General features: G+C 41.7%; 1 protein-coding gene across 8 annotated transcripts in view; it reads left to right on the forward strand.

Annotated features, from left to right (window-relative positions):
- Positions 1-26,558, forward strand: part of TTC13 (tetratricopeptide repeat domain 13) — a 70,140-nt gene that overhangs the window by 24,200 nt on the left and 19,382 nt on the right. For 3 of the 8 annotated variants that reach the window (XM_030839508.2, XM_030839509.2, XM_030839514.2), the window contains 9 exons: positions 468-538; positions 9,734-9,799; positions 11,516-11,608; positions 14,326-14,442; positions 15,399-15,509; positions 20,968-21,050; positions 22,533-22,674; positions 22,972-23,146; positions 25,362-25,518. In XM_030839508.2, the coding sequence (XP_030695368.1) occupies positions 468-538; positions 9,734-9,799; positions 11,516-11,608; positions 14,326-14,442; positions 15,399-15,509; positions 20,968-21,050; positions 22,533-22,674; positions 22,972-23,146; positions 25,362-25,518 (1,015 nt within the window). The remainder of the gene's footprint in view (positions 1-467; positions 539-9,733; positions 9,800-11,515; positions 11,609-14,325; positions 14,443-15,398; positions 15,510-20,967; positions 21,051-22,532; positions 22,675-22,971; positions 23,147-25,361; positions 25,519-26,558) is intronic. The other 5 variants (XM_030839511.2, XM_060285919.1, XM_030839512.2 and 2 more) reach the window with 3 other exon arrangements.

Genomic DNA, 26,558 nt, shown 5'->3' on the forward strand with positions numbered 1-26,558 from the left:
CCTCTGTTTTTGTTCTTACTAGGTAATTGGCAGTAAATTCAGCACCTGCAGGAATCGAGATATGTGATGCTATTGGGGTATTCTAACTTTCACAGTAAAGTCACATCGCCATGTTATATGGACATTATTCAGGCTTATTACTAGCTCTTTTGTATATATAGATAAGAAACATTGTAAAGACTATTTGGTATTTGAAAGTGAGTGATGGGCTTAGAAAAAGATAATTACTTCTTGTAGGCAGGTGTTTTATAGATGGCTTTAATAATTTAAATCTAGATGGAACTAGAAGACTGATTAGCAAGTGCTGAGTGGTAGGAGAATTCAATTACATCTTATTAACTTCCAGGTTTTCTTTAACTGCTTCTAGTCCTTGGAGCTGCCTTTTAAGATTTGGTAAAGAATTTAGTTACCGATTCCAGTCTGAGATCCTTTATTCGTTCCTTTAATGTTTCTGTATTTTTTCATAGCTATTGCATATGTGTTGATTGGCAGTGGTCTCTATGATGAAGCAATAAGACATTTTTCAACAATGCTTCAGGTAATTTTTCTTCTTAATTATATGATTGCAAGTTTATAGTCACGACAAAAATATGGACTTATGCATAGCTAAAGTGCTGCAATAAAACATGGATTTTAAGATTTTACAAGAAAGTAAAGGAAATCAGCCCTGACTGAGCACTTTCTTAGTGCAGGCCTTGTAACATGCTCTCATTTAATCTTTGCAGTATTACTTTATTTTAAAGGAGGAAAATGCGATCTAAGGAGATCAGGCAATTTGCTTGTAGTCTCCCCACCATCAGGTGGCAGAGGTGAGATTCAAACCAAGTGTCAAAAAGACAAACGTCAGCTTCAGTTCATTTTCCTCTCTACCTTGATATCTCCCATGAGATGTGGACACTGGAAATTCTTGGAGCTACGGATGTTTACTCTCCATGCAGGAGTTGATCTACACGCTTAAGTCCATTCGTGGATTTGTTTCTCACCTTAAAGTATAATTATGAGACTCCTCAGTGGAAGTATTGGGCCTCTATTGATTGATGGCTGTGTTAAAATCCGGTACAGACCAAGTGCTTTCATACGCAAGTGTTAAGAGTTGCATAGGAGACCTGCAATGCAGCCTGACATTGCTGGCTGTGTATCTCAGGTCATGATTTAACTGTACTCTGGTAGATGCCTGGCCATTATCCATTCTCTGTCCAGGAGGGTCAAGTAGAGTTAGAAATACCCAAGTTCTCATCTACTCTGCTGCTTACTAGCAAGTTATTTAACCACCTGGATTATGGGCATAATAATAACTACCTCCAAAAATATTCTCGTTCAGTTTGAATGAAATATCTTAAAAAGTACTTTACTAGGTGCCTGGCACATAGTAAGTGCTCAGTTAATCTCAGCTATTTGAAGGACCATTCTGGCATATTCATCTGTGCTAATACAGTAAGAGCCAATAGATAGTTTTCAATCCAGCAGGCAGACTTAATTTTAAAGTATTATTTTTGAAAGTTTTGCTCCGCTTTTGTTTTCTCTTTTTAAACATGTGATTAATTCTGTTGACAATTCTATCTTCACTCTCAAATAATCAATAAGATATTTTTATAGTTATTACTTTAAAGTGCTTAGATCCAAGCGGCTATGTGTTTGAGTGGTCATAGGGAATAATATTCTTCAGTGGAGTTTAAAGTACGACGGGTAGATTATAAAGTTTTAAAAATCGCCTTTCTGTTTAGCATTGCAGTATTTAAAAAGGTAAGAAAGCACTTTAACACCCTGGCTTGAAAGGGAGGTTTTGATACATTTATAGGAGCAAATGTCAGTTAATTTACGGTAGCCAACAGAAGACAACAGTACAGGCTTGCAGACGTATTAGCAATTCATTTAACTTTTTGAAAAATATTGTTATCAGTCTAGCTGAAGGCAAGATAACAACGTTAAAGAAAAAACTTTAAGTAATGAAAAATTTCCTAATTCTGCCACTCTACCATTATTTAAGTTTATGACCTTTTCAAAGTATGCATTTGTTTTTTATAATCTGAACTTATGTACTATTTTGTATTACTTTTTTACTTAATTTTATAAATGTTTTTCAGTCTTTCTCTACAATCATAATTTTAGTGACTCCATAATATCTCTGTTGTCCATTTATTATCGTAAAACATCTTTTCCTTGCAGTCGCATTCAGAAAGTAGATCAGAATTTTTCTCTTTGTGCTAAGAAAAGATATTAATATGTTGAAGTTTGATATAACATTTTCATCAATCTGCGTTGGGTTGCTTTCGACTGGTAAATTTTTCTTTGAGAATGTGTGGGTTATAAGGTTGGACTGGTGACTTTGGTGATTCAAGCTACGATGGGGCAGGAATAGAGGATGATGGAGCAGCAGAAAGTTCAAATGCTACGGGCCCGCAGAAGACGAGACTGCGTTGTCATTCATGACACGTCTTTACATGGGAATTCAATGCCTTTGGCTTTTCTGCCGGTGCTCTTCTTGGGGATGTCTCTCTTCCCCTTTGTTTCGGTGCTTCCCAGCCTTTTCTGCCTTATAACACATGTGGAAAATCATGACACGCTGGAGTAAGCAGGAGCAAATTTAGAGACATCCAGATAGAGCTTGGTGAAAATCTGTCACATTTTCTTTACGTTATATGACTATGCTAAATGCAAAATACCAAGATTTGACATTAAGTGCTAAAATTCTTTTTGAAAATTTTAATAAGAGACTTGATCCTGCTTTTCTGGACATAACTTTTGCATTTAGGCTTTATGTTTGAAACTGATGCACATAATTCCTGTTTAAGAGCTTTTCATGGATTTCTTCAAATCTTTGATAGCCAATCTCATCAAGAAACTGCACAACCACACGGTAGCAAGTGTCCAAAGATTAGTTATTGCTACTTCTCTAATTGACCAAAACTCCTTTTCTTACCTTGAATCAGAATTTGCATAAATCAGTCTCTTTATATTGTATTTTTAAAGTATGACCATTCTTTAAATCTAACTGCTCTTCCTTTTCTTTTATTGGCAAATGCAGCAATACTGGGTCTTGGCAGTAATGAAACTGATTTTTACCCCAGCAATACTTTTTCGTATCCAGTATTCAGAATAGTGGTAAAGCGTTTCTTCAAGCATGGAGGGATGCCAGGTTAGGACTCAACTCAGCATCACCAGAGGGTTATTTGTTGTCAGTACATGCTATCAGATGTTCACCTGTTCCTTGCAGGATCTTTCCACATGTGCGACAACTCTTTATTTATTTATTATTTAAAAAAATTTTTTTTGCGGTACGCGGGCCTCTCACTGTTGTGGTCTCTCCCGTTGCGGAGCACAGGCTCTGGACGCGCAGGCTCAGCGGCCATGGCTCACGGGCCCAGCCGCTCCGCGGCATGTGGGATCCTCCCGGATCGGGGCACAAACCCGTGTCCCCTGCATCGGCAGGCGGACCCTCAACCACTGAGCCACCAGGGAAGCCCAACTCTTTATTTTTAAGCCAATAAACATCGTTTAACAAATCTTCAGTGATAACTGTTCACAGATAAGCTTTTCCAGTTTTTTTTAGCTTGTTATCTCCCGACAAAGTGTTTCTCTTGGACAGCCCGCGGACTCAGGGTGAAGCAGGAGTGCATAGAATCGGACTTCATTCATAGAAAGCTGAAGACAGATGGGGCCATGGGGGCTAGGATTTTATTATAGTCACCATTTATATAAGATCATTTAATGTGAAATTTGGATCTATGCAGGAGGGCCACTCATATTCCAGAGTGACCTTTTGATGTAAAGCTTTTATACTTTCTTGTGGTCTCAGCTCCAGCATCAGAGAACAAACTTAAGGGCTATTCCCGTAATCTTTGTTGTTTCAAACTGTTCCTTTGAATATTTATCCAAGTATGGGTTGTTTGGCACGTCTATAAAGGAATACAGTGTTCCTTGAGCATCAAGGTTTCCAACAGAGCACAATTTCAAGACTTAATAGATCTGTCCGTCTTCATTGGAACCTCTTGATTTTAAAAGTGTATCAGTCAGTATTGTCTCCACGTCAGTGTCCTTGTGCCACTTCCACATGTGTCAGCACCTCCATCATAGCGTTCTTGAAAGTGGAACCCTTTCCTGTTGTCTGTGCTGCTTTGATGCTCATGCAGGGCTGGGTGACGTAAGTGCTGTGACAATGTTATGAGGCAGTTGGCCTTTGCTGTTAGTCGTGTGACCTTGAGCTCATCTGATTCTGATCTGATTCTGGCGGAATTGAATTCATGAAAGAACTTTGCATTAGCAGACAAAGTGTAAAACATTCCTCTGCACGTGATCTTGTAACCATCTTTTATGTACATATGTATGTGCGCCTGCCACTTACACAGAACTTAATCCTTGTTACATTGCTGTGCAGTGACGTTTTTGACTTATTCGTTTGTCTTTGATCCAGTGACTTTCGAGTTTTAACAAAAAGCCAGCCTTGTGGTGGAAAAATAAATATTTGTAAATTTTAAAATCACTATGTAAATAATATAATGAAGATGGTAAATTAGACTTTTATGTGTTTAAAAAAATTGATTCTTTTGAGAATTGAGACATTTAAGTGGACATGATCCAGTAAGATAACAGTCTTATTATACCATGATTTTGTATTTGCATAAAGTGAGTGATATTGGACGATTGAAATATTAGTTTAATTTAATTCATTTAAAATTCTGAAAACCTTATAAAGTGTAAATATTATTAGACTTGTGTATTCAAAAATACTTTGAAATGATATTCTGAGCTCAATTAGTTTTTAGAAATAAACATTGTTTTTTATTTGAAACAATAATTCATCGTGACATTTCATAAAGAAAGAGTTTTGACTTGTTAACATCCAAAGCCAGTGATAAAGTAATAAAGTTGTATCAATCAAAAAAAGCAATAAAATCTACTATTTAAATTTAGGAACCTGTAATACTAGGCTATATCGTGGTGTGGTAACAGCCACAATAATTATAGATCCTTCTATGCTGTCGAAAAGAAATTCTAAGAAGAACGTGTAAGTTGAATACTAGAGAAAACAAACGTGCATCTGTAACGTATTTAGGTTTTCTCCATGCGACTGACTCTTCAGAATTTTCTTGCAACCGCACAGAAGGATGTTTAGTTATTGCGGTAGTTATCATAGTTATAGTCTAGTCTTACGGGTTCCAAATCGACTGCCTGCTCTCCCCTGATCCCACCAGACCCTCCCCAGCCACAACTGAAAAAGAATTCCTGCTCGTATCCTAGTGTCGCCAAGCTCAATGAATGGCACAGGGTTATGTGAGGCTACATGTTCCACACACATGTGTGCCACTTACTTCATCACCAGCTCTGTCTGTGTGCCTCCTAAGTATCTCCTTTGTCCATCTGCTACTCCCGGCTCTGTTCAAACCACGGCTGAGCCACTTCCATCTGCCAGATGACAGATGGGGCTCTCGGTTCCTGGCTTCTCTCCTCACACCCTCCACACACACTCACATGTACATACCATACAAACATGTACTTTAAACACACATATACTTTGCTGCTACTTTTAGGTTAGAGATAAAAATCCTTAGTGAGGTCCCTACCTGCCTCTCCAACCTCAGCTTGGAGATGCCGTGTTCCCCGCGTCCCTCTGAGCCTTTGTACCGTCTGCCCCCGCTGCCTGGACCAGTCATTCTGGGATTCCCCCATCCTCTACAGATCTCAGCCCAGGCATCGCTTCCGTAGGAAATCCTTCCTAACCTTGTTTAAGTCTTTATACGTTTTCTAAAAGCACCATTTATCACTCTAGCATTTACTGAAGGTGTAACTTTACATTTATGTCTGTGATTCTTTGGCTGTGCTCCAAGAAGGCAAGAATCTTTTTTGCCTTCTGTGTTGGTTCTCGCTTACTATGGTATTCATAGCACATGGGCCGGGACATGGCTCATAGCTGGCCCTGAGTAAATATTTGTTGAATGAATGACTCACATCCATATGACATATAGTGGAACAGAGGAGAGGGGCGTATCTTATTTTCCAGGGGCATCTGGAAGGCGTCAGAAGAGAGGGTTCAAGGATTGAAGGACTTTCTTGGGCACAGAGGCCGTGAGTGGGTGTTTCAGGCAGATGAGAGCATTTGCAAATGCCCCGAGCTTGGGAGACCCTGTTGTATCTAGGGAACTATTAAGTAATGCCAATTATTATTATTTTTTTTTTAAGATTTTTTTTTTTGATGTGGACCATTTTTTAAAAGTCTTCATTGAATTTGTTACAATACTGCTTCTGTTTGATGTTTTGGTTTTTTGGCCGTGAGACATGCGGGATCTTAGCTCCCCGACCAGGTATGGAACCCACAGCCCCTGCATTGGAAGGCGAAGTCTTAACCACTGGACCACCGGGGAAGTCCCATTAAGCCAATTTTTTTTTTTTTTTTGGCGGTACGCGGGCCCCTCACTGCTGTGGCCTCTCCCGTTGCGGAGCACAGGCTCCGGACGCGCAGGCTCAGCGGCCGTGGCTCACGGGCCCAGCCGCTCTGCGGCATGTGGGATCTTCACGGACCTTGGCACGAACCCGTGTCCCCTGCATCAGCAGGCGGACTCTCAACCACTGCGCCACCAGGGAAGCCCCCATTCAGCCAATTTTTAGAGTATGAATTGTGAGTGGGGCAGAGGAAGGAGGTGAACAGAGAGGCAGGAAAATGATCAGTACTTTTTGCAAAGGCATTTAGATGTTACCTCACTGTTTTTTAAATTATGAGGCGCTACCCTTTAGTCGGCCTGAAATTAATTGGTGAGTCAAGACTAGCACTTTTTTAATGAAATATACCAGACGAGGAAGTACCAGATTACACTGTGTGTAGTAAGGCTCTTGATGTGACGTTAGTGAAACTTGTTTCTGATGTGTTTGTGTGTATGTTTATGTATATACGTACGAGTGTACTGGGTTACGGTGTAAAATGTATTTCTTACTGTGGATGAGAGTGAAAATGTTCGAATTTCGCTAGTGTAGGTGCTGGGGGGCAGTGAACAGTCTCCGCCAGGGGAGTGTCATGATCACCGTGAGGCGGCTTAGTGTGGGCCTGGAGACTGGATGGGAAGAAACAGGAGCGTGCTTAAGGCCATTGCAGTAGCCAGGTGAGAGGGGAAGGCTGCAAACTGGACAGTGGCTGAGCGGTCAGCAGGTGAAAGCACCGGGATATCTTGAGTAGATATGTTGGCTGGGGACATGAGGACGACTCCCAGGTGGCTGGAGTGGCCACTGGGTGTATGGAGATGCCCGTCACGCAAGTAGAATAACTCGTTATTTAAATGCACTTTTTTCTAACTAACCTCCTGTCATCTGGTATAAAATTTTCCTCAGTTGAGGAGAAAAGCTTCTCTGAAAGTGGGGTTTCCTCTCCCTGGAGGCCTGTCATCAGCAGGTGTGAGCTGCGTGGGCTCACCAGCCCCACCCAGCCTGGCCGAGGTGCTGCTCTGTTGACTGTTCTGTCTTCTGGCAGGTGCCGTTGCTAGGGAAAAACGTGAAGACCGTCTGACTTTGATTCCTCAGTGGGGAACTGTTTTTCCTGCTTCTCCTCACCCTCTGTACCTGTATCCCTCTCTCAAACTACTTGCTCTGTCTTTCTTTAAGGCAGGAGGAATATTTATGTGCTATTTATTTATTATTTTTTAATTTTTATTTTTGGCTGCGTTGGGTCTTCGTTGCTGCGCGTGGGCTTTCCCTAGTTGCAGCGAGCTGGGGCTACTCTTCATTGCGGTGCGTGGGCTTCTCAGTGCGGTGGCTTCTCTTGTGCAGAGCGCGGGCTCTAGGAGCGCGGGTTTCAGTAGTTGCAGCATGCGGGCTCAGTAGTTGCGGCACATGGGCTCTAGAGCTCAGGTTCAGTAGTTGTGGTGCACGGGATTATTTGCTCTGCGGCACGTGGGATCTCCCCGGACCAGGGCTCGAACCTGTGTCCCCTGCATTAGCAGGCGGATTCTTAACCACTGCACCACCAGGGAAGTCTCCAGAGGAATATTTAAATGTTTAGTGTTATCTCTGGGTGACACGATTGTAGGATGCCTTTTACCTTATTTTTTGAGCTTTTCTTCATCTCCTAAATTTTCTATAATTTATAATAAATTTTCTCTTTATTTAAATACGATATTTTCAGTTGACAGTAAAGTTTTCTATTATTTTCTGTAATATGTCTTACTTAACACATTTTTTTTCTGATTATAACTGTATGTGTGTTTGTTTTAAACAATTAAAAGGAATGCATCGGTGTATTAAGCAGAATAGGAAGATACCTAGTAATCCCACTCTCTAGAGAAAACTACTGTTAGAGCTTTTTTCTGTGCACCTACTGGCCCACATAATCCTATATAAGTATTATTTATAAGAAGTGACTACCATTCCTCTCTCGTTCTGTAACTCATACTTTTTCCCATTTAGCAAATAGTATGGACAACCTTTCATGTCAGTTACACATACGTTCTGAATCAGAAATCCAAAACTCTCTGGGAGCCAGAGAAACACATTAAATGAGCAAAGTGAATTGATGTAGTGTAGAGACCATGGGTGGGCTCATGGTAAGCTGGTGAGTACACACCCTTCATCGAAATAGGCAGCCGTTGCCTCTGTTTTTGTCACGTTCTCACATTCCCATGCCCGAATGTGGGTCTGTCATTGTTGGATTTTTTTATTTTCCAAGAGAAGCTAGAAATCTGTAATTATTTACTTGAATTTTTCCAATTTTCCATATACCATGAGGCCCATCTGCTGGCTGGGCTGTAGGCAGTGATGTACCCACTTGCTACCTGAGGTGATGTACCTGATTCTGTTTACAGTAGCCTTTTTTTGTTTTTCAGTGCATAGCATCTTATCCTTTATTTTTTCGCACTTTCTCATCATTGAAGTTGATGTGTCTTTTTCGGCAATACCCGCAGACACCCGATCTCGATTTGAAACTGATAATAGATTAGCCTCTAAAATAGCTCATCTGCTGTAGCCCTGTCAGGTTCTTCCTTCAGGACCTTATAGCCAGAGGCTGTGTACTCTTATTTCTTAAATATGCAGGGAAGCATTCAGAGAAGAGGCTAAGAATTGCACAGGTTAGATGCAGACGGGAGTTCACGCCACTGCCCCACGCGTAGGGACTTGATGGCGGGGGCAACAGACGCCCTGTCCTTGGGCCTGAGAGGCGTTGCATCCAGTCCACATGGGAGCAGGTTGCAGAAAGGGTCTGGTTCTCACTCTGACCCCTTAGAATAAAGGACTGTATTAATCCCCAACAGTCTGTGGAGTCGACTCACCTCTTCCTCCTTGTTGTGCTGGCTCCGACGGGTTCTCTCCTTTTCAGATGATTTCATGACTCCCTGAAAGCAGACCAACTAGGAGGGGGCGTCACCCAGGCCCTTTACTCCTGTATCTGCTTCTCCGAACCTCCGTTTTCTCTCTGAGCTGTGTTTGCTGGTGGCCCAGCATAGAGTTGCTGAGAGGATTGCGTTTTAAGTAAGACGACTGTGTGAAAGAAACTAGCACAGCGCTCAGTAATGTTGGTTTTCTCTATTTTTAAGTGTTTTTTTTTTTTGATGTAAAACTCTTATTCATGTCTCATTCAAATGAGCTTTAGAAATACAGACTTTTGTGGTTGGGGACTGTGTATTGACTGACATGAGTAGTGGTAGCATAATTTAGAGCTGTCATTTGTGGCATTAACGTGCTTTAAGCAGAAACTGATTTGTTTTGTTTTGTTTTGTTTATGGTTTTTGACGTGTTTCTGTTTTGGTCTGAATAGGAGGAACCTGATCTGGTTAGTGCAATTTATGGCCGAGGGATAGCCTATGGAAAGAAGGGATTACATGTGAGTATGGAATAGTTACGCCTGCCATAGTGTCTACGTGATCGGACTCGGACCAGGGTTCCCATAGAGCCCCTCACCGCTCCCCGGGCTCTGAGGGAACACGCAGTGGTGTCATTCCAGTTCACAGATGAGACCATGGCCGTAGGGGACTTCTCCAAGATCAAGTGGCTGGGATGTGGGGGGATGGGAGTTTCTGCCCAGGTCTTCTGAGGTTACTTTCTATTCCAAAAGGACAGCCTTTGGCAGCCTAAACTTTATTTCATGATGAGCTGGACATAAGCCTAGAAAAACACGAGAGCTTGACTGAATTCCTGAGGAAACACTCATTGCTGTAAAAGAGAGACGGGGCATCAGTAGTGTAGTAGGACTTAGAATCTGAGTTCCTTCCACAATTTTTAAAGGTTGAATAAAAGAACAAAGGTTTTTTTGTAAAATTTATTTTTAATTTGTTACCATACATTATACTTTCCCAGATAGATATGTCTCTGGAGCCTTATTCCCCTTATTTCTGAGGAATGCAGGAGGAAGGTTATAATAAGTATTGGATGGCCAGAACGTTCGTCCGGGTTTTTCCATAAGATGTTCATATTTATTTCTAAATAAGTAGTTATGTCATTACTAAATTACTGGATTTTTCAGAAAATCTATTGAAGCTGGTTTTGAATAATAGTATGTCTCATGATGTTACGGAAAAACCCGGATGAACTTTTTGGTCAACCCAATATATTTTGGTCAAACAAAGGCACTATGGTATAAAAATGAAGACTTTTCCTGAGAGTATATAGTAAATAATGAAGTGGTCTAAGATCAGATGTCCAAATTTTCAGTCTTGAACATTCTACGTAAACTTTTTCTATTAAAAATATTCAAATGAAATTATGTCTTGAGGGAGAAGTGTCACTTTTGTATCTTTGCCAATTTAAAAAAACTGTCCTAATTGCCTGCCGGCCTACTGGAGAAATCTTGTATAATATTTGTATATTTCTGAGACTTGAGAAGGAAGACTGAACAGGAACCCAGATTTGGGAATGAAGATGTTTAGGAAGGAAACAATGTTACATTCAGAGCATCAATAAATAGCCCTAGTTAGGTTCAGGGCATCAGTAAGTGACCTAAGTTGCCCTAGTAAAGGTCAGTGATGAAGTGCTTCTTCCTCATTCTCATCTCTTTTAATTTTATATCTTGATGTGAAATTTGCTTGTATCTTTAATGCACTTTTAATGTAAAAGTAACATGCTCACATATTTTTGATATAAAGTGATGTGTAAATTTTAAAGAGAACAGGTTTACCTAGACTTCTCCAGGTGTAGGTGTGTAGGCCTAGGGGTTTTGATTGACACTGACACGGCTCCTCTCTGTTCCCTCATTGCCACTGGTCAGCATCACTTTGCACACTGGTGTCCATATATGCTCATCCCTTGAAATTTGTTGATGCGGTGTTTCAATAGGTTAAATTGAGAAAATGTCTCGCCCTCTGTGGAACTTGGGATAGGTAGCCAGGTCCCATGTGCTGTTGATGGGTAGGTAGACTTGAGTGAGTTAAGTAATCGTAATAGAGCTTATTTAACTTGGCCAATCTCTTATTTAGAAGCTAAGTTCATATTTATTTCTAAATAAGTAGTTATATCATTGCTAAATTATTAGTTTTTTCAGAAAATCTATTCAAGCTGGTTTTGAGGAACAGTGTATCTCACACTAAGCTAATGCCTTTTCAAGGACATTAAGAATGCTGAGCTTTCTCTGTTCGAACTGAGCCGAGTAATTACCTTGGAACCAGATCGTCCAGAGGTATTTGAGCAGCGAGCAGAAGTGAGTGTGGCTTTCTTTTTCCCTCTGTTGTTATTGGATTAGTCGAATCTCAGATTTTTTTCCTATTATTTTATTACTGAGAAATTTTAAAACTCCCGTATACCTATTGTGTTTTCCTCCATACATACATAACGCCTTTAAACACAGTTGAAATTACTAGAAAACTATGGGCCGAGTGATACTCCTGATTTAACATATAACAGTAACATTTAGTATTAAGGTGTACAGTTTTGATGTGTACTACCACTGTCAATGTTTGTTGAAAAATATGTCACCGTGTTTATTGTATACGTGACATCCTTTAGCAAAACAATATGACAGTATGGTCAAATGAGATTTACAGCCTTTGGAAGCATGTGTGTGTGCGTGTGCGTGTGTGTGTGCGTGCGTGTGCGCACGCACACTTGCATGTAATTTTTATGAGCTATACCTATCTACATAGACATGTAGATCAGGTAAGGGTGACCATAACTGGAACTTGGGACTCACGGTGGAGACAGAGAGGCAACACGTGGTGACAGTTCCAGGTAACGTGTGTGACAGTGGACACCGGGAGAGGGGCTGCTTGGTCAGGAGCAGAGAAGCATGGTCTGCTGGAGCCCTGGGACAGATCGGCAAGGGGAGAGGCGTGGGCGGTGTTTGCAGAGGCCTCACTGAAGAGGTGATGCTGGAGCTGGTCAGAAACCATGTCCTGGGGAGCAAGGTAGAGAAGGGCGTTCAGGCCAGAGAAAGGAATGTGTGCAAAGGCACCCCTTTTAATGTTTTTAAATGAAATGGGTCCATTTTACCATTTTCATAAAACAATAGTAAACTATCCAGGTTTCATGTTGTATTTATTTTACTGCACATTTAACCATGTGAAATGCTTTAGAATTTATGTTAATGTTTTCAATCTGAATAAAACGTAACCTTTAATTATCTGATCTGGTGGGATTTCATAGTTGGACAAAGGGGACAAATGACTTTTTCCCCCTCTCTTGGGGGAGGAAACTTAGCAAGCAAAGGGCACACTAAGTGTTTTAGTAATTTTAAAACTGCATTTGTGATGTTTGCATTTGTGATGTTCTCAAAATTATAGTGTCTGAAGTTACAGTTCAGTTTCTTAAAATGAGTTGTTTGTTTTATTGGGGATTTGGCTTTCTGAAGGAAATTCCTTCTCAATTAATGAAAGAATTCATTTTCCCATGGCACTTTTGGATTGTAATCCTAAGGGTTAAGTGACCGTAATCTGTTCGCTGCTGCACGAGAGTCCTGTTGGTTTTTAGGGTGAGCGTTTGGTGGTTCACTTGGTGACCTTCTGCTCCAGGGACTGGGTACTGTGCTTTTCCCCACCATTACGCTGGTGCTGTGCTAAAATGTTATGATAAAGCATGAATTTAATTAAGCACACTTAGAAAGAAGACTGATTTAGCAGCTTTAAAAAATTTGTATATCTAATAAAACGCTAATTGTGTACCCCAAATGACGTTAGTAATCAGAAAAGTGATTTCCAATGATCTTAAAAATATGTAGTAATATCCCCCGTTTCTGGCATCATCAGGCAATAATGTCATGACGTAGTGATTCTTCCAGCTAAATTACAGGATACCATTTACATACGTCAGGCATTATTTTATAAGAAAGCTTTCACTTTTATACTTTCGGGAATAGTCTATATGTAGTGAGCATAATTTAACCTTTTTTAGTTACTCTGGTCATTATTATGCGTATTGATTGCTGTGCTGGGGTGTGATAATTCACTTATGTCTCTAGGGGTTAATATACTGGGTTGGGATGTTTTTCCTTTGAAGATATAACCCTAGACCCCTATGCTTCTTGAACTCTAAGGGCATATTTTCCATTTCTTTCCTCTCTCTGAGCTTTCTTGCCTCTGGTCATGTGCCTGCCTGAATCTTCCCTCTCTTGCTGCTTTTAAGTTCCTGCAGAGGAGGAAACCAGTTAGTAAAACTTGATGGAAATGACCTATTATAAGAACAAAATTAACCCTAATTTAAGGACATCTGTTCTGGATAAATTGCTTGAGCTTGACTGCATGAATACTGATACCCATTTTGGGTTTTCTTATGTCATTTGGGTGAACTTCTGCATTCTGAGCTGTCTTCTGTATTGTCATGGTTGCCTGAACACCACCGACGGCTCCATCAAAAGAGCATTCAGAACAGGCCTGCAGATGTTCCTTCACGGCCTTGCAGATCGTGACTGCTGAGTTGAGAGCCGTTCACAGAAGAGGGCTTACAAAACACCTGGAATCCTAGAAATTGCCGTTCAGCACTGAATACTCCAGACGGCCTAGCTAGACGCCATGGAGGACTCCAATCCGTGTTGAACAATTCCTCTATTTTAATGGTTCAAAGTTATCTTTCAGGTTAATTTGACATGCCAAATTTTGTTTTGAAAGGTAAATGATAGGTTGGGGAACAAATGGTCACACTTCAAGAAAAGCAACATCTGTTTTGACCTAGAACATGAAACAGTGACAAGGCAATTGCCACGGTCATAGGTCATCCGCCTCCCCGTGGCTGGACAAGATCGGCAGCCCCTCAGCTGTTGACTTTGAACCTCACTGCATAGTACGTGGGGTCAAGGGTTCTAGACTGCTGAGAGGGTCACATTGTGAATGTGGGGTGGTGAAGTGGAATTGAAAAGTCAGAAACATTGACGGTTGTAGGGGCGATCGTTGGGACTTTTCTCCCCTAATTACATTTTTGGGTTTATAGATTCTGTCCCCTCTGGGACGAATTAATGAAGCAGTGAGTGATCTCACTAAAGCTATTCAACTTCAGCCCTCAGCACGGCTGTACAGACACCGCGGGACCCTGTACTTCATATCAGAGGTGAATTGTTCTTGCCTTAAAACGTGCCCTTTCATGATGATAAAGATTTCGCCTTTCCTTCTGCTTCAGAAAGCTGCTATTGGATAGATTTGGGTTTGGGGCTGTATTATAATAGTTCGTGATACAAGACAGTTATGAAAGCATTTTCTTTAGCTGAGGTCGAACCCAGTGGAGAAATATTAAGTACCAGGAACACATTTTCTTGCTTGAACTGTCAGCAGTAACTAATTCTGGGCTGGGGGAAAAAAGAAAGAGTGAGAAACAGAAGAAGAGAAATTTGGTTTACAGATTATACCTTAACTGTGCTTGCAGATGTCAGCATAGAGAAGCAGGTGTGCATGTTGTCAGAGTGTGATCATTAAACTTAGAGGTACAATTTGAATTTCTTTGGGTATCCCAACCCGAAAACCATAACCTGAACTAATGCGGCTTCCCAGACTGTAGCTTCTCAATGTAGCAAGATCATCTTTTATCGTTAGAGTGGTATTTATGACTGCCATAGCTGTTTTTGTGGGCTTGCAGTCATTTTAATAACAATTTTCTATTGCAAAAGAAAGTAGATTTAAAAAATCACAACATAACACATTTTAAGGTTGATCTATGTCCTAATTATTTTAGAATTCAGTATAATAAAATGCTAGTACCAGAAAATAATTTGTAAAATTTCTGTAACAGATTATGGCCTTAATGGAATTTAAAATAATATTCTTTTCTGTGGCTGAGACAGTGTGCTTAAATTAAACCTTTGTGAGCTTCTCCTGTCAATTGAAATCGACTCTTTCAACAAGCAGTGTAAGCATTCTTCTAATATTCGTGGTCATGAAATGTCTCCTTTAAAGCCAGAAAGGGCACAGACTAAATTGGGATTTCTTTTCCTCTATCAGTCGAAAGTAGGACATGTCCAAATATCTAACGAATACTACTTTACTTATTTTTTTTCATTCTCCTTTTTGTAGGACTATGCAACAGCCCACGAAGACTTTCAGCAGTCCTTAGAACTGAACAAAAACCAGCCCATAGCTATGCTATACAAAGGTTTAACTTTCTTTCACAGAGGACTTTTGAAGGTGAAAGTGCTGTGCAATTTGTGTGCCTACAGCAATCCTGCTTCTCCTTTGCGGTGAACTGAGCGGGGTTAAGTCTGGCAGGTTTTAAAATGACGTCTCAAGTGTCTCATTGGTTTATTTTAGAAAGTCGTTTGCATCGAGATATTTATTGAGCGCCTACTATCTGATAGGTACTTGGAGGAGGGTGCAGAAGGGGAGAGGGCGAAAGGTTATAAGGGAGAAATAATGCTTTACACTTGGGACGAATACAGTTTCCAAAGGCTTTCCCCACAGATAACTCATCAGAGGGTGAACACGCGAAAGAAAGCAGTAGAAGCAGAGTGCTTTGGAAGCAGAGGTGAGAAAGATTCATTTGAACTCGGGAGTTAGGGAAGGTCCAGAGAGCAAGTGGACTTCGTCCTGACCTGGAAGGCAGAGCAGGGCTGGGAAGGAGAAGGGCTCTGAGGGCGAGAGGAAGGTGTGAGTGATGACGTGGGGGGCGGGGCCGTGGTCAGGCCCTTGGGCAAATAGGCAGGCTGAGTGTGAAGGGCTGCAGCACGGGGAGGGGCCCTGAAAGGTCTCAGGTGCGGACTTGAGTTGCTAGGCCCAGAGGGGCTGTGAAGTCTAGATCTGGGGGGAAATACAGAGTTGAGACCCAATCTGTATTGAGGAAGTGGTTGCTGATGCAGCGGTGGCCGAGGAGGGTAGGGACAGGGGGACTGCTGAGGGGGTCGCTGGCCACGTTCAGGTCAGGGGCGGCCAGACTGCCTCGGGTCCTCTGGGGGCTGCAGGAGTGGTCCCAGCACTGTCCCTTGAAGGCTGCTGTGGGAAGAAGGAGGCGAGGGACAAAGGAGAGGCTCTGTGTCAGCTGAGTGGGGCAGGGACGTCACTGCCAGCCTGCCTGCCCCTCCTCCTGCCCGGGACTCTCCGTTCTCCGAGCCTGTTTGGGGAGCCTGTCCTACAGCAGCTTCTTTCCGGCCGGGGTGAGGGGCAGAAACACGGCTGAGAGCGGAGCTCTGGCTCTCACCCAAGGCCTGACACTCCAAACTGCCCGACTGAAGACAGCCGGCCTGAGAGTCACAGACGGTCTGCCCGCCCGCCTAGGTGAAGACACTCATTCTGACCAGGAGGTGGAGAATTCAGAGTAGGCTGCACTTAACCCTGAACTTGGAAAGGTGGGAAGAGCTTCAACAACCTGTGGCAGAGAAGGGTGCTCTGGCAGAGAGAGCATGCGTGTTATTATTAAAAATAGTTCTGAGGATCTGACACACACATAAACACACACACTGGGAGGGTGGGGAGAGAGTTTACCTCTAAAAAGGCCACAAGTTGTAAGTCCTCCGTGTTACCGACAGTGCCTGTCGCATAGTAGGTGCTCAGTAAGAATCAGTGGGGTAAATGCATGTCAAGGGCAGAGAGCGGAATTGGAGTTGGAAGGCCTTGCTCTGAGCTCTCGCTCTGAATCTTATTAACTGCACTGCTGAAGCCGCTGCTTGAACTCTTTGAGCCCGTCTCTCCACATTTATCAGGCAGAGATGATGCTACTGTCTGCCTCTTGAAGTGAGAGTGAGGCTTCCATAAAACAACATGTGTGAAAAGCCCTTTATAAACTGTAAACCTGAATCAGGTATTGATTATGATACAGATTATTTTACATGTGGGAATGTAATTTCATCGAAGTTTTGTGGATTCTAAAAAATAACTCCCGTCCGTTAAAAACCAAACTAGAAGGAATTTTGCAAATCTTACTTCATACACCTCATCTCCGGTTTGCAAGTATGTGGAGGTGGTCCTAACAGGGACCCTTTCCGTCCCCCTTTGAGGATTCGGACAGGCAGTGCGGGCTTTGAGTTATTTAACATGTGCTTTGAGCAGCTGCCAGGTGACGTCTTCCAGTTTATTTTGTCTCTGCCGTCTGTCTTCTCATCTTCTCTCAGTCCCCTTCAGTTAAAAAATTGAGAATCGCAATGCTGTGTTCAGAGTCTCTCCCTTGAGTATCACATGGAGGAGAAAGAGATCTGAAATAGAAAAAAAAAAAGACCAATTATTAGTACTAAGAGGGTCCAGATAATTTTTAAAGTAAACAAATGCAAACAGTTGGTTTCACTTTTAACTGTAAAGCCATGTTTAGGAACGTGGGCAGGGCCCTTTGTGTTATTTCGAAATGAGAATTTTTCAGCAAAGAGCCATAACAGAGACACTAAGTAGAAAATAGACATGGACCAAAATTCAGTTTGGTTTATTCCAAACCTCCCGGATGAAGACCTAGAAACAGTGCTTTCATTCTCTGAGTGTTGGCAGCCCCTCAGTGAACCAGTCTCACCAAACGGTTTGGCCTTCCCTCCTTTTCACCATGCCCACTGACACAGCAGCAACGTGTGTAATAGATGGGAACTTTTTCTTTGCATTTTATAGATCTGCCGTCCGAGGAGGTCAGGGTGTTTCCGTAGCGTCTCACTCATCCCCAAAGCATCCCCGTGAAGTATAGAAGGAGCAGAGGGTGTCCCAGTTACAGAGATTGGAAAACTGAGTCAGTGGTGAAATGCCTTAATTAAAGTAATGAACTTAGTTCAGATATCTCTCTTTCTCTCGTTAACTGTAGAGACGAAGTATTAAATGGACCAATGAGTTTGAGCTGTCTCTGTACCCTAAAGGTGGTCTCTCCAGGTCAACAGCAGTTTAGAAACAGAGCGGGTGATGGCTTATTTACTTTATGATATAATACATTAGAAATATATTAGGATATATTACATGACAAGTTTCACAATTGTCCAATTCAGAAGATATATCAGACATTTTGGAAATTCCTAGGGAGTAAAACAGCAAGAACTTTTCTACTGAATTCTACCCATGTTGTAAGGATATTTCAAAAATTGTATATTATAAGCCTTTACTTTGAGAGTTACCTGCGTTTGTTCTGTTCAGTTATACCGAACAGCCCCAGGGCGATGGCTGCCCTTTAGCTAGTAAAGAAGATGGTGGCCTAAGTGGTGATGATTGCATTCACGATGCCAACGAATTCAGAGCCAGTTCATGTGCTTAGAGATTGATTCAACAAACGTAGTTTCTTTGTTCCCAATGGCTCAAAATCTTGATTCTGCTATGTCCCCTCTTTGGCAGAATGAGGTAGAGAGCTGTGCAGTGATTAGACAGGAACCCCGAAACCAAAGACTTAAAAGCTGAAGAGAAATCAGACTTTGAAGAACTGTGGCGTCCAAGCATGCAGTAAGTGCAGTGGGCAGCAGCCGCCTCCTGGGCATCTCCACGAGACGTCCACAAACACCCCAGACATCACACGCCCCAGTGGACTCACGACCTCCCCCGTACTTCCTAACATTCCTTAACGCCTCCCTCCACCCGGGCTCTCAGCCTAGACTCTTCCTGCCCTCTCTTCTCCCTCCTCCCTCCCTCGTACCCAGACAGCCACCAGATTTTCTCTTAGTTTGCCTTTAAAACTCTCTCCCGAATTTGACCCTTCTTTCCCTCTCCTCAGAGGCACTGTCTCAATCTGAGCTTGCATTATCTCTTGCCTGTTCCATCACAGCCGCCTCCCATCTGGGCCCCATCCTCTCCCCTCTCCAGCGTGTCTTCTCCTTTTTTACCAGCATTTTTCATGTTTACGAAGAGTAAATTTTGTGAGGTCCCACACCTCCTCAGAGCCCCCAGTCCTCGTTGCTGCCTTCCTACTGGCCCCGGCTTTCCCTCTTCCCCACTCCCCCCGACCCCATGCCCCCTGCACTCCTGCCCCTCCGGCTTTCCCAGCGTCGGTGAGCGCTCTGTGCCGCTGTGCGGTGCCCCCGGCCCCGTCCAAGATGCCCTCTTGCTTTACCAAACTCCTCGTTCTTTAAGACCCAGCTCAGTTGTCAGCGCCTCTGTACAGCCTCTTCTGGTCTCCCAGGCTCAGTTCAGTGGTTTCTTTCTCTTCATTCCCAGAGCCTCTTCCTCACATCTCTGCTGTAGCTCTTAGTTTGTATTCTAATAAACTGGTTACCTACTTGGCTTTCTAATGACACTGTGAGTTCTCAGAGTACAGAGGTAATGACTCACCCATCTTCGTGTCCCCTTACCTCCTGCTATCCCTGGCACATAGTAGGCGCTCAATACATGTTTGTCGAATTGAAAGTGCAGTTGTACAAATCCTAAAAGGTCGAGATCATGTCACAGCAGGAAGCCCAATGAAGAATGCCCTTTTACGTTTCTTCGGTGTTAAAATTTATCCGTTCTCATCTTTCACCCAAACAGTAGCTATTCAGTGGCATTTCTTCATGAGGCGATTTTGTCCTCAGTTTTGCCTTTGAAGAGTTTCAAAGCCAGCCTCTCTTACCCTGCTGGCCCCTTCTGAGAAAATCAAGGAGCAGGGGCTGAATGACTTTCTGAAAAGAATCAAGATTGTATAGCTTTTGCAAAACTATTTTGTGTGCCTACCGGGGCACTAAATATTTATTGAGTGCCTACCATGGGCAAGGCATTTGATATCTTTAGTGGTTTTCTGCTCTGAATTCTCTAATCAGGTTGAAATGATCTATTCCAGAAGTTTTAAAGTCAAGTGTCTCTCAATTAAAGCTCTTAGAGATTGTGAGCCTTTATAGCCGTTAAGTCAGATATGTCTTTTCCTTGGGAAATGTGGGAAATGTCTTCGTAATTTTTTTTAATCACAATAACTAGAGTCATAATGAAAAGTACGTTCAATCCCAGTGTAAGCCTAGGATGTTTATTCTGAAACATTTCATCACCCATTTTTATTTTATCACCAATTTCCCCAGAGAGTCCCCCTGCGGCCAAGTGCACTGTGGTTCTGAGGGCTCCCCTGAAAGCGTAGCGTGTGCAGCTCTGGGCCCTTAGTGCCGCCCTGAGCTGTGCTGGCAGGAGTCATGCCCACCTGCCCCCAACTTGAAGGCTTCTCCTGAATTTTACGGTTTCTTTTTTCCTCGTAGATCATGGGAGTCCTTCAGGTGGCTATCCTGGGAGCCTTTCTTCTTGTTCTATAAATAATTTCACATTGGGCTTGCTTTTTTTGTCTCTTCTATTGGTTCACTTTCCAATGCTGCTAGCTGTGATCATTTTGCATCATTTCACACAGCTATTAGGCTTACTTTTGTTCCATAGGGTTTTTATTAATTAAGGAACTGATATTAAAATGCAGGTGTTATCAGTACTAAAGTGCTAATGAAAAAGATAGTGAGAAGCTGTTTTCCCATTTTGGAAGGAGAAGCTTAAGGCTCTGTTGTTGTTCATAGTAATGCATTTGTTTACTATTGAAATTAAATCCTCCAGCCTCATAGTTTATTGTACTTTCTACCTCTCTCTTTTTTTGAAGTCCTCCTATTTAAAAAAAAAAGTACTCAGAGACCATGTATTTTATATATATATATATATATATATATATATATATATATATATATATGTCCTTCAGTGATTTGAGAGAAACTCAATTTTAACAGTTAAGCAAATGAAATAATTTTCTATATACTTTTTACAGGAAGCTATTGAATCCTTCAAAGAAGCTTTGAAGCAGAAAGTTGATTTTATTGATGCATATAAAAGCCTGGGGCAGGCCTATAGGTAAGTAAAGTACTAATAGTTGGGGTAGGAGGGAGGGCGTAGAGTGGGATAGCCTCACATAATAGTGATTTTAAAAAAAAAAATGCATTTCTTAACCAAAAGAGACGGTCATTCTAAATCACATAGGCATTCACATACTTATTAAGATCTTCTCTGGAACATAGAACCACGGGTAAGAGGATATCGTGATACCTGTTACTGTGTCTTAAAACAGCCTCGGTCTGTATATATTAGTCTAGAAGACGTTAGTCCTTCAAGAGTTGTTGCCTTGCATAGTGGCATTATAAGCTGCTGAGTTACAGACGCTGCTGCCTTTTTAGGCAGTAACTAAGGTTAATACCCACATCACTAGGATCTGTTTGAAGATTCCTAGAATTGCGGGATGGAAATGTTCCAGTTATGATGCATCTCTATAGGGTATGAGTAGTTGTGCCTGGACCCTGGCTTCCTGACTACATGCATTGCCCTGACCAGCAAAGCTATTCTGACTTTTGGCTTAAAATTTTTTTAACATTCTGACTCGTATAAAGGTGCTATAAAAGTTAGGAAAGAGAGAGACAGTCATGGAAACCCCCTGTAAAACCCTGTTAGGTGCCCTATTCAGGAAGGGTTACATTTAAGAGCTTATTTATCTGATGCCATCGTTGGAAAAGCTCTCATACTAACTTGGAGAAAGTGTGTTTGGATTTGTTCTAGGTTTGAGGGATGATATTTATCCTTCCTGTCCCACGAAATTGTTGGGTATATAAATTGAAAACAGATTTGAAAACACCTAGTAAATAGTAAAGTGCTGTAGAAATGTCAGTGGGTGTTATATATATATTTTTTAAATCTTCATTATTTATAGAAAGTTGACATATGGGATATTTTGAAGGTTCTTCAATTATTTATAAAAATGTTGATATATAAAAGAGGGCAAGGCTGGTCAGTAATAACCATTTCCACTCTGAAATGATCACAATTCTGAAATATACTTCTTATTTCAGAATTTTAAAGTAGATAATGATTTACTGGATTTTAAGTGAAGTACCTTCAGTGACAGAAAAAATTATAAGCCTATGAATTTGATTCGCAATGATATACCTCTGTATGATTATAACCTACTTACTTTTTTCCAAAGGAGAAACATATGTTTCTATCCAGACAACTAAAATTTACACAGAGTTTTTTTAGGGGTTGGAGCTGATCATGAGTTGGGGAAAGGGATTTGAATAAGCATTTGTCTTTGGAAATCAATAAATTAATTTTCCCCCAAAGAATTTCAAGAGCTCTATGGTGATCCTATAATCTGGTAAGATTTAGAAAAAGCAAGTCGGATATGATGCGTCAAAGGCTAAGTAGCTATAAAGGGGTAAAATAAAAAAGCAAACTCCCACATTAAAGTATCGTATTGGTAGATTGAACCATAATTCTGAGGATAACTTATTCTGTATGTTTACTGAAATGCCTATACTATGTTCATTGCTATTGTCAAACACCTAGAGAGCTGGGCAATTTTGAAGCAGCCACTGAGAGCTTTCAAAAGGCTCTGTTGCTGAACCAAAATCACGTGCAGACCCTCCAGCTTCGGGGAATGATGCTTTACCACCATGGCAGCTTGCAGGAAGCCCTTAAGAACTTCAAGGTGAGCATCCGTAAGTGAGAAGCAGTGTAACTGCAATTCTGCGTCATTCTTCAACAAAGTTCATTGAAATGAATGGGGTCAGCGGGGAGGGCAGGCAAGAATAGTGCTTATACTTCAGCAAAAAGAAAGAGGAAAAAACCATGGCCCGGTCCTGTAGACCGATTTACTGAGGATGTATTTGGTCTGATTTAACCTGGAGAGAAGACTTTCCTAATTCCAGATTAAAGAAGAAAGTACTTTAAAGTTTCCTTAAACTGTATCGATTCTAATACAGCATTTTCTCCTTCGATGCCTCAGCGGTGTCTGCAGCTGGAACCGTATAACGAGGTGTGCCAGTACATGAAAGGACTCAGCCACGTAGCAATGGGACAGTTTTATGAAGGGATAAAAGCACAAACTAAAGTTATGCTAAATGACCCTCTCCCAGGCCAGAAGGCCAGCCCAGAGTACCTTAAAGTGAAGTACCTCCGAGGTAAGTCAAACAGCTGCAGAATCACTGACCCTGAGTGCTTGGAGTAGGAGTGATACTGCTTGTGTCTCTGATGTTCCGTGTTAGGCAGTTGAGTCTCAGAGCAGCTGCGTGACTTGTCCTCAGCTGCCCCTTGGTTAGTGGTGGTATCTGGACTAGAGGGACGAGCCCATGTCTTCTAAAGGCCAATCCAGTGCTTTTTTTTTTTTTTTCCTCTTCCTCACATTTTTTCTTTCTAAAGTTAAAAAATTTTACTTATGCCAAAAAAACATATTTTGACCTAAATGTGACAATCATCTGGGTATCCATGACTTGTCACACCTCATCCAGAGATATAGGAATGATAGGAAAGGAATATTTTATGAGGTTTTTACTGTTAAATAAAAACTTGGTATCTTTGATCTGTCATTCCTTCATATCAGAATTCCCACATAGTTTGGAGAATTTAAATTGAGATGAAGGAGAAAGCAGATCTTTGGGTTATCCTTTTATTAGTCAGTCTTACCCTTTCTCTGCCATACACAAAGACATTTTTGTTTTTCATATAAAGCCCAAATCTTTACTTTTATTCCTTCTCTTTCCTTTATCATTAGCCCTCTGTACTAGCACTGTCCAAGTGAAAACATTTACAAGCCATGTGTGTAATTTTAAAATTCTAGTAGCCACATTAAAAAAGTAAAAACGGGGACTTCCCTGGTGACGTGGTGGTTGAGAGTCCTCCTGCCAATGCAGGGGACGCGGGTTCGTGCCCCGGTCCGGGAAGATCCCACATTCCGTGGAGCGACTGGGCCCGTGAGCCATGGCCGCTGGGCCTGCGCGTCCGGAGCCTGTGCTCCGTGGCGGGAGACGCCACAACAGTGAGAGGCCCGCGTACAGCAAAAAACTAAAAAAAGTAAAAACGAACGGGTGGAATTCATTTTAATAATATATTTTATCTTATTTAACTCGGTACCTCCACAATATTAGTTCAATATATAATTAATATGAAAACACTCTTTATTGGATGTTTTACATTTTTTGGTACTAGTCTTTGAATATGGCCTATATTTTACACTTACAGTTCATCTCAATTTGGACGCTAAATTTTCACTGGAAATACTTGATCTGAACGTAGATTTCATAAAGTTTAAAGTTGTAAAAGTAGACTGATATACGTAAGTTGTTCCAAACCTACGGCAGTTTTCTAATAATTGAATAAAATATCAGTTTTAAGTTTAAATTAAGTAAAATCTAAAGTTCAGTGCTTCAGCCGCACTAGTCACCCCTTCAATTGTCAGTAGCCAGCTGGCTAGGGATTACCTTTTCGACAGCACAGCTCTTTACTCTAAATTGTAATTCCCTCTATTTTCCTGGTTTAGGAGAACTTGGACTTGTGAACTATAGACTGAAGCTGGGGGCACTCCATATCCTGGTTTTTTCTACACCGCGTCCCTAGAGATAAGCAGCAGTTGGTCAGTCAGTTGATGAAATCGCATACGTAGTCAGTAGATCTATTAGTTGAGAAGGAAGCAGGCTCTGTCTAACACTGAACTTGCATTGCCAGACTCTGGGATCGAATAGTGAGATCTTTGGTGTTGCTTATGGAAAGGTGGTTAAAATTTAGCCGAAGTGGACCCTGATTGGCCGGCTTGTATTTGACCCTGGTAACTCAAGTCAGTGGCAGGCCACCTCCGTTATCATATAAGAGTGACTTGCTAAAATTTGGAGTCTCCATTTAGAATTCTTGTAATTTTTTAAAATAAACTTATTTATTTATTTACTTTTGGCTGCGTTGGGTCTTCGTTGCTGTGCGCGGGCTTTCTCTAGCTGTGGCGAGCCGGGGCTACTCTTCATTGCGGTGCGCCGGCTTCTCATTGCCGTGGCTTCTCTTGTCGCGGATCACGGGCTCTAGGAGCAGTGGGCTTCAGTAGTTGTGGCATGTGGGCTCAGTAGTTGTGGCTCGCTGGCTCTAGAGTGCGGGCCTAGTAGTTGTGGCGCACGGGCTTAGTTGCTCTGCGGCATGTGGGATCTTCCCAGACCAGGGATTGAACCTGTGTCCCCTGCACTGGCAGGTGGATTCTTAACCACTGCACCACAAGGGAAGTCCCAGAATCCTCGTAATTAAATAACGGTTTGTTATGAAGTATTTGTACAGACTGGCTATAAAAAATTACAGTTAGCTATAAAAACCGTCTCTTTGGCATATCCGGGTGTGTCAGATCCCATTTCCCATCTGCAGAGTATTCTCGATATCTTCATGCCCACCTTGATACTCCCCTTACGGAATATAACATTGACGCGGACCTGCCCGGGAGCTTTAAAGACCACTGGGCTAAGAATCTGCCTTTCCTCATAGAAGACTACGAAGAGCAGCCAGGGCTGCAACCCCACATAAAGTGAGTGCTTTATTTATTTCTTTATTTTTTACATCTTTATTGGAGTAGAATTGCTTTACAATGTGGTGTTAGTTTCTGCTGTACAACGAAGTGAATCAGCTATACGTATACATATATCCCCATACCCCCTCCCTCTTGCGTCTCCCTCCCACCCTCCCTATCCCACCCCGCTAGGTGGTCACAAAGCACCGAGCTGATCTCCCTGTGCTATGCAGCAGCTTCCCACTAGCTATCTATTTTACGTTTGGTGGTGTATATATGTCAGTGCAACTCTCAAAGTGAGCGCTTTAAATGAAGATTTTTTTTTTTCTTTTTCAACACTGAGCTGTAAGTTCATCATAATATCTCTTGGTCAGTAAATGGCTTTCTATTCATGTTTCTGATGAATTTATTTTTGAATTGGATATGTCCGCAAATATTTCTTTTAGCTTACCTTTGGACATCGTCTTTCCTTTTAGCGCGACATTCCCTGCTAATGTGGGGTAACTTCAAATGTACTTATACTTCTTGGTAGCGTTTGATATGCATTATTCCTTTACCATGTTACTTTAAAACAAATTTCTTAACATATTAAAAGTTTGAAATTACAGCACTGGCCAATACTGCTGCAATATGGCAAAATGGATATGCTAAAAGGCTATCCCATTACAGAACAATTAGATTTAGAATAGAAATTAATTCCTGGCAGTCTAGCAGTGTCTTAAAAATTAGGAAAAATCTGTAAAGATCAGCTCCCTCTATGCCTAAAAAGAAAGAAAAGAGAAGGTATTCAAACCACAGTGATGGATGGTAAACACATTTTAACGGAAGAAGGCATCCTATCCAGTGGAGTGCCTTGAGGCATGGCAGGGTGGGTTTGTTGACCTTCAAAGGGCTAAAGTGATCCCATATTGGAGGCATTCCCAGGATCTCAACAGAAGCAGACGCAGATCCTTCCTGGGGAGAAATTAGTGCCAACTTGTACCCCCAGTATTCCCACAGATTAAGATCATTAGTGTGAGAATGAAAACCAAGATGACTGAAACCATTTGTGAGAATCA

Source organism: Globicephala melas, chromosome 16 (assembly GCF_963455315.2).
Source record: "Globicephala melas chromosome 16, mGloMel1.2, whole genome shotgun sequence".
Taxonomy (NCBI): Eukaryota; Metazoa; Chordata; class Mammalia; order Artiodactyla; family Delphinidae; genus Globicephala; species Globicephala melas.